This window comes from Haliotis rufescens, unplaced genomic scaffold, assembly GCF_023055435.1.
Source record: "Haliotis rufescens isolate VD_foot unplaced genomic scaffold, xgHalRufe1.0.p SCAF_1, whole genome shotgun sequence".
Classification (NCBI taxonomy): domain Eukaryota; kingdom Metazoa; phylum Mollusca; class Gastropoda; order Lepetellida; family Haliotidae; genus Haliotis; species Haliotis rufescens.
The window spans coordinates 75,168,164-75,184,055 of NW_025963779.1; the positions used below are offsets into that span (position 1 = coordinate 75,168,164).

The following is a 15,892-nucleotide window of genomic DNA, read 5'->3' on the forward strand; positions in this document are numbered from 1 at the left end:
AATGTCCATATGTATTGTTCATCACAACAACCTCTAAATGCCACTTTACAAGAAGTTATCCTGCTATATGTGTTACCTCGTTTCTTTACGTAGACCTATATTCGTTATATCTATATACCTATGGGTATGTACTATATCATATAAAGTGGAAACATTCACCTATAGGTGTGTAGTATATCAAACTAAGCCTAATCTCTTATATTCCTATATACGTTATATCAATATACCTATGGGTATGTACTATATCATATAAAGTGGAAACATTCACCTATAGGTGTGTAGTATATCAAACTGAGCCTAATCTCTTATATACATATGGATATTATATCAAACTATACAAGTATGTATTATATCAAACTAGGTGTAAACACTTGTATACAGGTGTGACTTCTATCAAACTAATCCAAAGATCCTATGTTGATGTTTGTATTAAAATCAATAATTACTGTAATATAGTAACCCTATCAGTAAGCACTTATATACATGCGTGTACTATATTTAAGTATACCAAAGAATTTATATACAAGTGTTTTATATCAAGCCAAGCTTAAGCGCTAATTTACAGGTATGCATTTTATGAAAATTAAGCCTAAGGACTTTTATCTAGGTTGGATTTCGGGCAGGAAACATTTACCTTTTCGCGAACACCTGGTGTCATCACTAATTGATAGTGATTCAGTAATATACTGATCTTAGCAGAAATATGTAATGGGTATGAAAATGGTTTTGTCGCTTACATAATTTTTCTTGTTGTTGCAGCTTTTATGATGATGATGATGATGATGATGATGACGACGACGATGATGATGATGATGACGACGACGATGAAATACTTAAAAACAAGCTACTGTAGACAAATAGGAGAGCACGCTACTCCCATCTTAATAATGTTTGATCACTTACCTGATACAGTAGTAGTGAAACGCCCACATATCTGTGGATACAATAACATGCCCTAGGGCAATATTAGATGTTTGTGCTGTGAATAGCGAACGTGTAATCTTTTTCCTCTTCCGCAGACAGCTGTCAGCCGGCAGTGTACGTATCTCATACACTTCACAAGGGAAATGCAAATAGTGTGGTGTTTGTCTTCACGATTGTACACTTGTCACCCAAGTTTCATCACTTTTAACCTACTCTGTCAGTAGCATCTGTTGTTGGGATGGCGTCACACAAGACTCGGATGCAGGTTTCACCTTCTGAATATCAATCAAAAACTACGCTGTCCATGAAAATGACTTGGCTAAATGTTTCTGTTGAATTATGTATGAAACATTTTTTCATAATAATAATATATAGTCTTTTCAGTGAAATAGTTTTGCGACAGTGTAGTAGTTAAAATATTGTTGTAGTTAAAAAACACACTCAATCTTAATACTTTACCATTAGCAATATATGTAATCCGAATCTTCAAAATTATAACGTCTAAAAAATATAACTGGTACATATTCACATCTTTTGTGCACTATGTGTTTCAGTACCGGGTAAATATACAGCATTTTTACACGCATAACGCCTGCTTGGTCTACACCTGAACAACTTTGAGCTTTCCTCCCACATCAGGCTGACATAGCTTGAATACCATAACAGTGGCGTTAAACCCAGCTCACTCACTCACATACTTACAGACCTGCAAGAAAAGTTGATGATGAGGTGACTTGTATTCATTTGCATGAGGTGAGGTGAGGTGACAATTAAATTTCACGTCGCTTGTGTAGCGACGTGCACGTACGTGTGGCTGCTTGTACTAGTCCGACTGATGCCGATTTATAGTGCCAGCTCACTGAGATACCAACAAGTTTTAACATGAATATCCCACTCAGACACAGACACAGTATACTGATTCCGAGCCGACCAGACAGGGTAACAACAAGTACAATCTTTTAACGTCTTTTGGTATGACGCGACCGGGGATCAAACCTCGGACATTCCGCTCTCCGGGCGGACGCTCTACCACTAGACCACGGAGGCGGTCTCCTTTGCATGGCAAGTGTCTCCTTCGCTAGTATGAGGATCATCACATAAGCCATCTGAGATGCTCATTTACATAGCGTAATTCTAGTTCATATTTGGGAGCATTCAAATCCATATTAAGTTTGTCAGTGTTTAAGCTTAGGTATTAGGAGTCGCGTGATACCAACAGCCATTTGCATCTGTGTCCTTTGCCATTTACATATATGTGGAAAATACTAGATAAAACAAATAATACATTTGCCAAAACAAACCCCCTCCCAATAAATATACAATAAATTAAAACAGGATATCTTTCAAACGTGGAATTTGAAACCAATTAGGATGAGAAACATTACTGTTCTTAAAAGGTTTCTAGACATGTATAATTAACGTTTCCCCCTTCCACTCTGTTTTGACACTGCTTTAGATGTTATACTTGTATATATCCATTTTCGTTGCACCAAAGTCCGCATGTAGTGTCACTCTAGTTATATCAAGTTTATATTCAACAAACAGAAAATTGGTTAACATGATGGCATTCAATTAAACTCTCAATGACAAACAAAAACCTGACCACATTCTTATACATTATATTCAATATGAATTCAATAATGGTCATTGGTAACATTCCTCGGGACAATATATGAAATAAGCATATTTGTTTCATTGTTTATAAACATTCTCATTCTACACAGCTGTTAAATATGGTGTGATAATCATCTCGCCTTTTGTTAACATGTCCGGTCCGTGTTCATAGTGTCGCCTTCAGTGCGACCATCCAGGCCCGACAAAAGGCTAATAGAGAGCTATTATCAGGAATAAGTCGCTGGGGATATTCCGCTTTCACTGCTGTCGAGCTTAGAGGATGTATACATCACATTTGAGGCTGTCAATCGAAGGCGGTTCCTCCAATCAATAGCAAGCTTGGAGCCTAGACTCAATCCTGTAGTCACTCGGTTTGGCTTGCAAGAGCAGGTAGCACCATGTGTTAGAATGCTGAAGAACTGGACACAGATAATCAATGACAATTCTTGGATTATATTGCTGTGTAGACAAGACGAGCAGAAATATTACAAAGCAAATATTTGAGTGTGATTTGTCAAGTTGCATCTGTTCTGTTAGAAAGCGGGAACCGGTAGAGAGGTGCCTGTCTGTATGGCTGCTGATACGTTCTCGTGAATAAGAAACACGCACATGGCTTAACTGATTGTGGACTACCATTAAGGTGAGTGTGTGCATGCAACGTCATGTTTCCGTTGAACGGGTTACATCAAACATGGGTATGGTTATGTTGTTGCTATGTCGATGGGTATGTATGTGTTTTTTGTCAATATCAACTACCTACATTTCTATAATCATCTGGAAAAGTCGATATAAGGTAATTGCTTCACAAATCAAACTTCTTAGTAGCAAAGTTGTAAATCAAGAAGGTATGTTTTGTAAATAATAACTTATGCAAAACGGACATTTCACACCTATATAATCTGTCTGGCTTTGCGACATTATGTTTGAAAGTCAAATGCTTGTAGGTGCGATAAAAACAATTCTTACTTACCTTAAAACGTCTTCGTTATTAGCAGGTTATTCGTATCTATATACGATGAACAAATTTTATTTTGTTTTCGCCATTAAAGACACGTCCTTTTCTCAAGAGGTTGCAAATTGACGAGTCGAAGAATGATTTCGATATAAAATCTGAAGTTAAATAAATGGTCATGACCCCTCCATATCTAACTGACAACCTCTATCACAATTACATGCAGAAGAGAGAGAATCAACAATGAGCTGGCAGTTATACCGAATTTACTAGTTATATAATGTTAATGTAATTATTTTAATAGATTTATTAAGATAAATATCTTTCTTGTGTTTTATGTCATACCGTATCCCTTTGTGTGGTTACTGTCTGAATTCGAAATATTCAGGTTTTGAAGAACAGCCTAAAATAGTTATCGATTTCTGTTATTCCTCGGCATTGTATTAAATCTTTCATAGCTTTCTTTGACCTTTCGAGAAACAAGCGCCATCAGAATTATTCAACTCAAGTATATTTCTGTTGAAATTAACTCTATGCAGGATGTAATGCGTATGACGTCTTTTGCAGGATTTAGACAGTATCTGTCGATAGATGGTGTCACACAGTTCATATGAATATAACTTCATTAAGGAATAAAGGCTAAAACTGGCGGAGCTGGTACTTAAGAAAAACATTACTCTGAGAAAAAACGAAGAAAGGTCGGTAATTAAAGGTGGTGCAAAAATCTTTTACGGTTTACGATCATGAAAACATAGAATATAGAATGCGGTCATTGCTCCTTATCTTAGTGTATATTGGTATTAGGGGGTTAGTGTAGCATACGGTGAAAGAGATTCCTCTATAATTAACACATCATGACATCATTCATTGACTTACACGGTTGTATTCAATATCATTTCCAACCCAGAACATGATTGATAATTAAAGGTTGTTAAATAAAGGATTATTAGCCTAAACTGTAATGCTAGATTTTTATTTGAATATAGGTTATAAAGCCTTGAGGAAACACACAATGGAACTAAGAGCAACCAAAAACATATGTTCATGCCAAGCTAGTATTTGTTCATACATATACAAATACCATGTGTCAAGCAATACAAAAATGTATAGTCTAAATTGCGATGCAGACTAGGTATCGACTCCTTGTTTATATCATATATGTTTCAGAATATCCACTCTCTTCTCTTTGTTTGTATTTGAAATGAAAATTGAGAAAATAGTTCACGTAGGGTATTGAATATAATGTAAATCCATCTCTCTTTATCTTTAATCTTTAACGTCAACGTCTCGATTATCTTACGAAACAGATTCAATGGGGCATAAACCGCAAAATAGCGGTGAAAATTATATGAATGGATCACTGACGATCAGTACTATTTACATTCTTAAAACAAAAGTCAAAAACACTGTTTTCATGTTTTGCATCATTTTGACAGAATTGATATGCGGTCGTCAGATGGTATCTGTTTTATCCAGAGTAAATATATAAAAAGGTACCACATAATCCAGAGAAGTTGAAAACTATTATACCTGCCTGTCTGGTGTTGAACAGGTCTCCCACTCAAATGTCTATTATATTATGCTGTCCGAATACCTTAATATTGAAACCGGACTATCAAATAGTTCATGCATGTTCAGCGGAAAGGCAATCGGTTTTGTAAATGTTCAAGACAGATTAATAAATAAACTATAACAATTTTGCCAATATTGACATTTTCATAAATATTTAAATACAATCATTGATTGTTTGGTTTTTTATATTCAAATAAACAGTGATATGGACTTCTTGCTGCTGAAGTATATGACTTTGCTAAAAGCTTTTGCTGAATTTCCCTTTTGTTTTATTTGTCCAAATATCACCAAATGCGTTAGGAGATTTAAAATATAATAAACTTCCATGCTGGTGCCGTCATAACATATGTCATACACCTGGCACACATTATACTATCTATAGCATAGGAGAAAAAAATGATGATCAATGATCAATAAATGGCTGAAATAAGCCACGTCATTGCACTACCGTGTGCACTTCATACTTAACGAGCAGTTATGTTTCTTTTACATTTCCTCCAGCAAAGACAAGCCCTTAATTGATGTGACCTTTTTCAGAGAACAGATCCACTTAAGATTAAAAATGTGATCTGTCTAAACTCGGACTAGCACGTTTTCTTCCAATTGGTTGGTATAAGACAAATGTCGTGCAACATACATTATTCATGTACAAGAATGTTCACGGTATTGATAATTGTATGCCTTCCAGATTCATCCCAACTGGAAATATCTCAACACTTCATGTTCTCCAGTACCAGAGCTAAGCGGTTATCCGAATCCTTTCTACATGGACGCATACCAGAGATGACAACCAAACACTGATACACGGAACCTTCCCTTCTTGGCCCGCGCACCCCGATGGGTGAAGGTACCCTATGATGTTTGTGGACAACCTCTGTGTGTGGATTAGTGTCATCAGCTCCATCCTAGTGTGTGGAGGTAAGGCTTGTTTGACCTTTCTCGGACTTGTCTGATCAGGAGATTGTCCCTTATAATTAATAAGTTTCAAAATTCCTAAGTGGCAATTTTATGAGACTGTCTGGATCAATGATGTCTTGGCCATTATGACAAGCCATTATCTTGGAATCATGGCGCTATATTTGCCACAAATGATGACGGATGCTGCAACTTAGATTGGGGAAATCAAAGTATTTTCCACATTTTTATCATTGCATTGCTGTATCGAACTGTTTTACCTCATAATCTGGCTCAAAATGAAAAACTAGCCATTTTGATTGTATGTTTATTTGTGATGTAATCACATGATTATATTTTATAATTATGCATTTCGTTGTAACACATTCTAATTACGGTTATGTACGTAAATATTGATTTCATGAAGAGTTCTTTCAAAGATAGCACTGGTTATAGATTAAAACAGTGGAAAAAACAGTTGACCTTGACAGTTTAAACCGTACCGCAACTTATTGAGTCTTGTAAACATGCCCTGGAGCTTTTGTGTACAGAAGAATATATTATGGAATCAAAGAGGAAGACGAACGCTTAAAGAATGTTCGCTGTGAAAAGTATGTGATCTGTCACTAATATGGCGGCGAAAGTGTATTTTAATGCATTGGCATTTATACATAGGTTGAAAAACATCATAACAAGATAAAGAGCATGGTTTAGTTTATACAAGTATACGTAGAATTAAACCATGTATAATTGAACATTGTTCGCGTATGCAATATATACACGTAAATGTAGTATTAAGACTATGCCCATAGATATGTAAAATAGTTATTTGTAAATAGATGTTCACGTCACGTATGCGCATATACACGTAATATGATTGTGAAAGCAAATTCGCGTGTGCGCACACACACACACACACACACACACACATACACACACTCACACACACATATATATTTATATATAAGGACTTGTACACGTGTGCTTATAACTACTTCGTAACAAAGTAGGTATTTGTTTGATTTTTAATGGGCTATGTAGTATGTTTCTAACCTAAACTGTTCCAACTCACTCATCCATCCCAGACTCACTCACTCACTCACTCACGTAAGTACTCCAAAACATCCTCTTTGAAAGCAGTTCTAGCGACACATGTCGCATGCACGCGCATTCCAACCCACTCACTCACTTAAATATTCCCACACATCTTCATTGAATCCAGTTCTAACGATACAACGTTTCAATGTGTCTGTTCTAAACAGAACTGAGTTTCATCCAATATGGCGCTAAGACATTTGAAGAAAACATTTGAAAATGACATTCAAACATGAAAAGCAAAAGGAGTCACGATTCAGCTCCAAACCGTAAAACACGTGCCGCCGTATCTTCTTCAACAATCTTCTGTCATAATCTTGCATTTCATCATTAAAGCCACATCGTCTAATTAGCTGCAGTGATGTATCCACTAAACATCACAATGTCCAGATAATTATACACGCTAAACAAGCATTAACTGCGGTGCCATCATCATAATCCATCACAAACCTAATGCAGCGGATAGTACAACCGGTATTTTACGCAAGGATACGCAGTGTCCATGTTCCTAAGCCTGTCTCAGACATTGAAATCCCCGCTAGAGTAACTTCAAACGTGATATGGCATAGCGTCAGCCAAGGAAACTCTCAACTTTCACCACACGATATATCGGTATAAGTCAATCGGATCACTGACAGCTAAAGTCATTTGTTAATGCACGAATGGCCATTGAAACCATACTTGTCCGACAAACCAATACTCCCCCGTCATCATGGATGTTTGCAGATAATTCCAACCCGCTGGCAAGTCATTTCAGTGACGAGAATATCGAGAGAAAATGCTATCTTGAAAAAGCAGAAGTGTAAAAATCGTTATTACGTAACATGTATGTTCCAAATGTGCTGACTTTATACGAATCCATCATAGAGTTATTATCGTTCCAAGACTTCTACTCAGAGAGTCCAAGCCTTGTCTTGCCAGGACCTCCTGCACATAGAGTCACAGACTTCCGACGCTGCACTGGTACAGACTCCCGACTTTGACCGCCGACACAGATACTCCAGGCCTTGACTTACCATGAATCATGATCGCCTACACACAGGCTTTCGACCTTATTTTATCATGATCGCCTACACACAGGCTCCAAATCATATTTTACCATGACTGTCTACACACAGGCTCCCAAATTTATTTTACCATGATCGCCTACACACAGGCTCCAAATCATATTTTACCATGACTGCCTACACACAGGCTCCCAAATATAGTTTACCATGACCGCCTACACACAGGCTCCAAATCATATTTTACCATGACTGCCTACACACAGGCTCCAAATCATATTTTACCATGACTGCCTACACACAGGCTCCAAATCTTATTTTACCATGACTGCCTACACACAGGCTCCAAATCATATTTTACCATGACTGTCTACACACAGGCTCCCAAATTTATTTTACCATGACTGCCTACACACAGGCTCCAAATCATATTTTACCATGACCGCCTACACACAGGCTCCAAATCATATTTTACCATGACCGCCTACACACAGGCTCCAAATCATATTTTACCATGACTGCCTACACACAGGCTCCAAATCTTATTTTACCATGACTGCCTACACACAGGCTCCCAAATATAGTTTACCATGACTGCCTACACACAGGCTCCAAATCTTAGTTTACCACGACCGCCTACACACAGGCTCCCAAATATAGTTTACCATGACCGCCTACACACAGCCTCCAAATCATATTTTACCATGACTGCCTACACACAGGCTCCAAATCTTATTTTACCATGACTGCCTACACACAGGCTCCAAATCTTATTTTACCACGACCGCCTACACACAGGCTCCCAAATATAGTTTACCATGACCGCCTACACACAGGCTCCAAATCTTAGTTTACCACGACCGCCTACACACAGGCTCCCAAATATAGTTTACCATGACCGCCTACACACAGCCTCCAAATCATATTTTACCATGACTGCCTACACACAGGCTCCCAAATATAGTTTACCATGACCGCCTACACACAGGCTCCAAATCTTAGTTTACCACGACCGCCTACACACAGGCTCCCAAATATAGTTTACCATGACCGCCCACACACAGGCTCCAAATCATATTTTACCATGACTGCCTACACACGGGCTCCCAAATTTATTCACACAGGCTCCCGACTTTATTTTACCATGACAGCCTACACAGAGGCTCCCGATCTCATTTTACCATGACAGCCTTAAGCAGGCTCTCGACCTGTTCTACCATGGCCGCCCACACAAAGACTCTCGACCTTATCTTACCATGACCACCTACACATAGGCTCCAAACCTTTTTTTATCACGACAGCCTACACACAGGCTCTCGACCTGTTCTACAATGACCGCCTACACAGGGACTCTCGACCTTGTCTTACCATGACCACCTACACACAGGCTCCAAACCTTCTTGTACCATGACCGCCTACACACAGGCTCTCGATCTTGTCTTACCATGACCACCTACACATAGACTCTCGACCTTGTCTTACCATGACCACCGATACACAGACTCTCGACATTGTCTTACTATGTCTCACGACTTTGGTGGTACCTAGATCTCCGACACTAGAGAGCCCCAACTTTTTTGTAACATGACCGCCTGGACCGTGAATACCTACATTGGCTTAACATTGCCGCCTACACATGAATCTCAACATTGTCTGTACATGTACATATAGGCCTAACACTGTGTTTACGCTTCAACCTGCACGAGGTGTATGAGTGTGCCCCAATATTCCTTTTATTTCTTTATGATCATATCACGAAAATGAAATTGCATAGAAATGTCATTGTAAAACAAAACTAAGTAGATGAATGTAATTCGTAGAAATTTGCGATATGTTTGTCCCTTTATGAAGACATATCTGCCCATGGCCACGTCTAGCTAAGTGTGATTGATTCTGTCCGCAAACATAAAGCTCTTAGTCGCGGATCTAAAACAACATGATGATCCAGCATTGGCTGCATCACGTTTAGGAGTGCTACACATCTGTCATGAAAGATAACGTGGTCTTCACGGTATGGACCAACATATCACTCACAACGATAGGTACTGTTTCACAAATGTATCAATTAATCATTATCCTGTCGTCAGCGTTATAATGCAAAGTACACCACTCGTTTAGTACCTTGGGTATGTGTTTATTTTAAGAAAGATGTCACTGCTTTCTATGTATTGTATAATTATAAGCATATAAATATTGATCTATCATGAACATTATTATCTATGAGTCTTTATAGACATTTAGAAGTTGTACGCAAACATGGCAAGGAGCGCTATTATAGATGGCAACTTCTTTATTATACACACACAACTTTACGGGGCTTCTTCGTGCCCTTTATCAGGTGAAGTTAGCCCTGAAACGTTGTGAATGCATTATAAAGAAGCTGTTATCCATGATGATACTCCTTGTCATATTATTATATTACTACAAATAACAAAGTATGAAAAACAAAATTGTAGGTAACTACTTACTTTGAGACCCATGAAGATCCGGGGTAGAACAGGTCTTCAGCAACCCATGTTTGCCGTAAAAGGCGACTATGCTTGTCGTAAGAGGCGACTAACAGGATCGGATGGTCAGGCTCGATGACTTTGTTTGATGCATGTCATCGTATCGCAATTGCGTGGATCGATACTAATGATATCAATCACTGGGTTGTCTGGTCTAGACTCGATTATTCACAGACCGTCATATAGCTGGAATATTGCTGTGTGCAGCGTTAAACAACAAACAAACAAAACTTACTTTTTTGCAAACCTCTACATTTAAGTAATTGTGTCCTTTAATATAAAGGTATTTTTCAATTGTTAAGAAACATATGTGTCTTAGTAAAATTGTCTTACTTATCAACGCAATGTTATAATATATTGTGGAGGGGGTGCTAGTGTAAACGGCCAACGTTGAAAACAGCCATCGCGCAATTAGAGAAAACGGCCACTGCATAAGAGAAAACGGCCAATAGGGTTAGTGAAAACGTCCACCACGTCTGGAGAAAAGGGCCTCTGGATATTTAATAGGAAAGGAAGTAACAATATGGTTTTAAAACGGCCAATAGGGTTAGTGAAAACGTCCACCACGTTTGGAGAAAAGGGCCTCTGGATATTTAATAGGAAAGGAAGTAACAATATCAGTTTTAATGGCATTTGTGATATTTAGTTAACATTCAACATGCATTTTACATGACGTATTCGATCAACATATTTTGACAGAGTTCACAATTTTCTTTTCTCTTTTCAAAGTTTTCACATCACGTGATTGATATCTCACAAAAATAGTATGACTAGTAAAATTATGATAATGTTTCAAATATAAACGTTTATCAAATTGTGGCGTGATATCGACATTTATTCATATCCACGCACCTCAAAACTCAGTTACTTCACTGTCTTCTTGCAATGCGAGCACGTAGGCTTCATGATGACGACTGATCTTTCAAATCCATTTTATCTCACCTTTATATTATAGCTTCATAATTATAGCTAACTGGCTTCTACAATTAAAACACTGAAATGAAATCATTCAAAATAGAGTTTATACAATGGATTAGCTGATCATTCCACTGTCTGTTTTATAGATGAGTAAGAAGTTAAATCTTCTAACTGGCTTCTACAATCAACACATAGAAATACAATCACAACATTGAAAAACCAATGGATTATTCTAACAAAGTACTCCACTATCAAAACATTTTAAATACAGAGGCCGTTTTCATCATTCGTGGTGGCCGTTTTCTCCATACGAGGTGGCCGTTTTCACTGACCCTCATGGCCTTTTCTCTTATGCAGTGGCCGTTTTCACTGACCCTCATGGCCATTTCTCTTACGCAGTGGCCGTTTTCACTGACCCTCATGGCCATTTCTCTTATGCAGTGGCCGTTTTCACTGACCCTCATGGCCATTTCTCTTACGCAGTGGCCGTTTTCACTGACCCTCATGGCCATTTCTCTTATGCAGTGGCCGTTTTCACTGACCCTCATGGCCATTTCTCTTACGCAGTGGCCGTTTTCACTGACCTTCATGGCCATTTCTCTTATGCAGTGGCCGTTTTCACTGACCCTCATGGCCATTTCTCTTACGCAGTGGCCGTTTTCACTGACCTTCATGGCCATTTCTCTTACCCAGTGGCCGTTTTCACTGACCCGCATGGCCATTTCTCTATTGTGGGGCCGTTTTCACTGACCCTCATGGCCATTTCTCTTATGCAGTGGCCGTTTTCTTTATTTCCCCGGTAGCCGTTTTCTACATTTCTCTTGTGGAGTACGCGCAAAGCGGCTTAAAGAGATATTACTATTCGAAGCCTTTCTGTTGTATAAGTATGAAGAACAGTTGCTGCACAAAGTATTACCAGCAATATTCTATCTAGTCCGTGTGTCAAATGTTTCTTTCCTTACAATTGACACAAGTGTAAAGTTCAAATGTGGCAGCTAGTTTCCTGCATCAGGGTTTTATTGCGATCCTTAAGGACTTCTTCTTATCCTTGAGTTTTCAGCTGTCAAGTTGTCACACTTTGGTTATGGCGTCATCCACAAATTACTGAGAACCATTTCCTGGTATGTTAAGTAAGGGCCACTTTAACGGGTGGTATCAGGGGGACATTCTGAACCATTTCGTGAACAAAAACTCACGAAGAGTCTTTGAAACTCTTTCGTCTTTGAAATAAGAGTTCTGACTTTGTTCGGACACTGTTCATTAACATTGTTATTTCGTGCTCGGTTGAGTAATGGTCCAGGTGATTGGGTTTATATTGAAAACAAGTTTACATTATATTGATATTGACATTTTGAAAAACGTCAATATTTTTATAATGGCCATTTAACATTAAACTGATAATAACAATTTAAGATTATATTGATATTGATAATTTAAGATTATATTGATATTGACAATTTAAGATTATATTGATATTGACAATTCAACATTATATTAATATTGACAATGTAACATTTTATTGATATCGACAATTTTACATTATATTGATATTGACAATTTAACATAATATTGATATTGACAATTGACAGTCAGATAAGGTTTTCAGAATTAAGATACATTCAAAATTCGATGTTTCAGTATCACTTAGAGCTAGAAAAAGAAGTACTGACATGAAAGTATAGATGATAATCTTCCTTTTTATGTTGTGTCACCGTTTTGTAATCATGTGATGAGGTTAGATAAGATGAAATGGGGTTTAACGTTTCGTTCAAGATCATTGCACTTATATAGCGACTTGCATGCACGTGTGTGTGTGTGGTTGCTTGTACGTGTGTCCGGACGAATGCCGATTTTATAGTGCTAGCCCATAGAGGTTCTATTTAAGAATTGGCTTTCACTTTGTGTGAGTTCATTGGAGTGAGGGCCAAGCTGTATGGCCCTGTCGGAGCTTGCGACAGTTATATTTAGGATGTGTGACTTCATGTTTACACTGACAGCCATATACAATAACCAGCTGTATCGCGGAATAAGATAGTTCCTCAAAACGAGAGGTGACAAGAGCTCATGTATGCTCAGCAGGAACAACTTCCGTAGTTTCTGTACAACAAATGTACTAATGTACAAATAATATCCTCATTAGATTAAAAAGGTCTGTTAAGAACTACGTCAGTAAGTCAGTGACAATGACAGCGCGTCGTAATACATTTACATCAAGTACAAGACGTCAAAATGGCCGACACGATAAACGTGACGGGAGAGACAGGAGAGATTTCCGAATTTGTAAATGAACCTGTGGCTGTTCCAAGTGTTAGTCATCACTGATCAATTGGCCGACCACTGAAAGGTGATTGTAAAGATGCTTCAAATAAATACTTAGGTACATCCATTGCTGTAGACCGTCACTGTAGTTTAGACACGGATCAAGTACCTTTTCACCGTTAATAGCGGGAATATCATTGAAACCCTGACTTATCCCAATGTATGCAAATACGCTAAGTTCAAGATTATAGGATCTTAATGATGAGAAACAACCCTTCTGTATTTATTTGTTGTAGGGAATTCCCAGGGGTTCCCCCTGGAATGTGGAAATAGTCCGTCAGTGTTTACGTCATTTCAAGGATACGGTCTCGTGAAAAAACGTTTGAATGCCAATTTCGCGGTCATGTGACCGACCTCTTGTCTAATGGAAAAGCCGTAAGTCGTGTAAACTTCAAATTAAAAACATATCATGAGATAACATGAATACCCAACTTAGACACAGTATACCGACTCCGAGTCGACCAGCCCTTGTGTTAGCCCCTTAGTGTAGCGCCAGGCAGAGTAACAACAAGTACCATCTTTTAACGCCTCTTGGTATGACGCGCCCGGGTATCGAACCCCGGACCTTCCCTTCTCCGGGCGGACGGTCTACCACTAGACCACGGAGGCGGCCCAATCATGCAATGAACAATAACCTAGAGACAAGTTGAAACTAGTTCTTAGCGCAATTGATTTCTGGAATACTGTTGCTGGTGTGATTAAGGCAATTGAAGCAAGATGTACTTCGATGAGTGCATGATGATAAACATGATAATAAACATTCAGTTCATCATCTTTTTCCCATCAATAGTCACTTTAATTTAGTTCCTCTTCTTCAGGGCGGTCGGGTAGCCTAGTGGTTAAAGCGTTCGCTCGTCACGCCGATGACCCGGGATCGATTCCCGACATTGGTATAATGTGTGAAGCCCATTTCTGGTGTCCCCCACCGTGATATTGCGGGAATATTGCTATAAATCGGTGTAAAACCATACTCACTCACTCCTTTTCTTAGTGTATGTGGGACACGGGTCGCCTTGTCGTCTTAGGCGCCGAAATTGCTGTGCAGAGTTGCGTCCCTTGGGCACCCCAGAAACCTATAATTGTGGATTCAAATCCCGGTTCGCACAATCACGTTTCAAGGCTTGTCAGCATTATACCCGTGCTCGTGGGTTTCACTAAAGTGGTAAACGTCTGAGACCTGCATCACTTTAGGTTTTGCTCCCGCATTTAGCTGACACGCCGTGATATAAATGTATTACTGTTAAAGGTGGCGTTAAAGCCAACTCACTGACTCTTAGTGGATGTCGTCCATTTAGCTTTGGTTTGACATTACAGTACCATCCACAGACACGAGCTTCACGAGCAAATACAGCAGTTAGAATTTATTAATTGTGTGTACGTTAAGTCATTTATTTGGAAAAGCTGTTCTATTTGTATGCATAATTCTGAAATGAAAGTTAACGATATTAATTTCTTCTTTAGTTGATCAGCTTCACGGTATCAGTTGTTTGCAGTTGCGAAAGATGGTTTAATTAACTTCACGATATATGCATTGGAGTGATTTAACAACACAATTGAGGTAGATAGGAGTGAATTTGAAATAATGTCCATGATTTCACATCATATATATTATTGCACCATGAAAAGGCTAAACGTTTTATGACAAGCTTTCCCCTAATCTGCAAAACATCCAGATATCAATCCATGATATATTCTTCGACATCCCCTGGCCGCGTCATAGTGAAAGATATAAAAAGGGTACCTGTTGTTACCCTGCCTGGAGCTCGGCATTGGGGGTTAACACAAGGACTTCTCGGTTCGGAGTCCGTATACTGTGTCTGAGTGAGATATCATATTAAACAGCAGCCAAATACCTTGGTGGGCAAGAACCATAAAACTGGCATACGTTCAGATTAGTACACGCAGACAACACATGCGCATGCACGCCCCTATATGAGTCAAATAAGCTTGATCATTTCACAAACCTTACCTTGAGTGGAAAATATTACCTTTTCAGTTTTCCTGTGCTTTCAGGGGCGGTTGGGTAGCCTAGTGGTTAAAGCGGTCGCTCGTCACGCCGAAGACCCGGGTTCGATTCCCGACATGGGTACAAT

The 15,892-nt window shown here is 38.8% G+C and overlaps 1 protein-coding gene across 1 annotated transcript in view; it reads left to right on the plus strand.

Annotated features, from left to right (window-relative positions):
- The first annotated feature begins 2,886 nt into the window (after positions 1 to 2,886).
- Positions 2,887 to 15,892, plus strand: part of LOC124146810 (neuronal acetylcholine receptor subunit alpha-10-like) — a 50,101-nt gene continuing 37,095 nt past the window's right edge. Inside the window, exons 1-2 of the mRNA XM_046517275.2 lie at positions 2,887 to 3,178; positions 5,751 to 5,980. Of these exons, the coding sequence (XP_046373231.2) occupies positions 5,917 to 5,980 (64 nt within the window). The 5' untranslated portion in view covers positions 2,887 to 3,178; positions 5,751 to 5,916. The remainder of the gene's footprint in view (positions 3,179 to 5,750; positions 5,981 to 15,892) is intronic.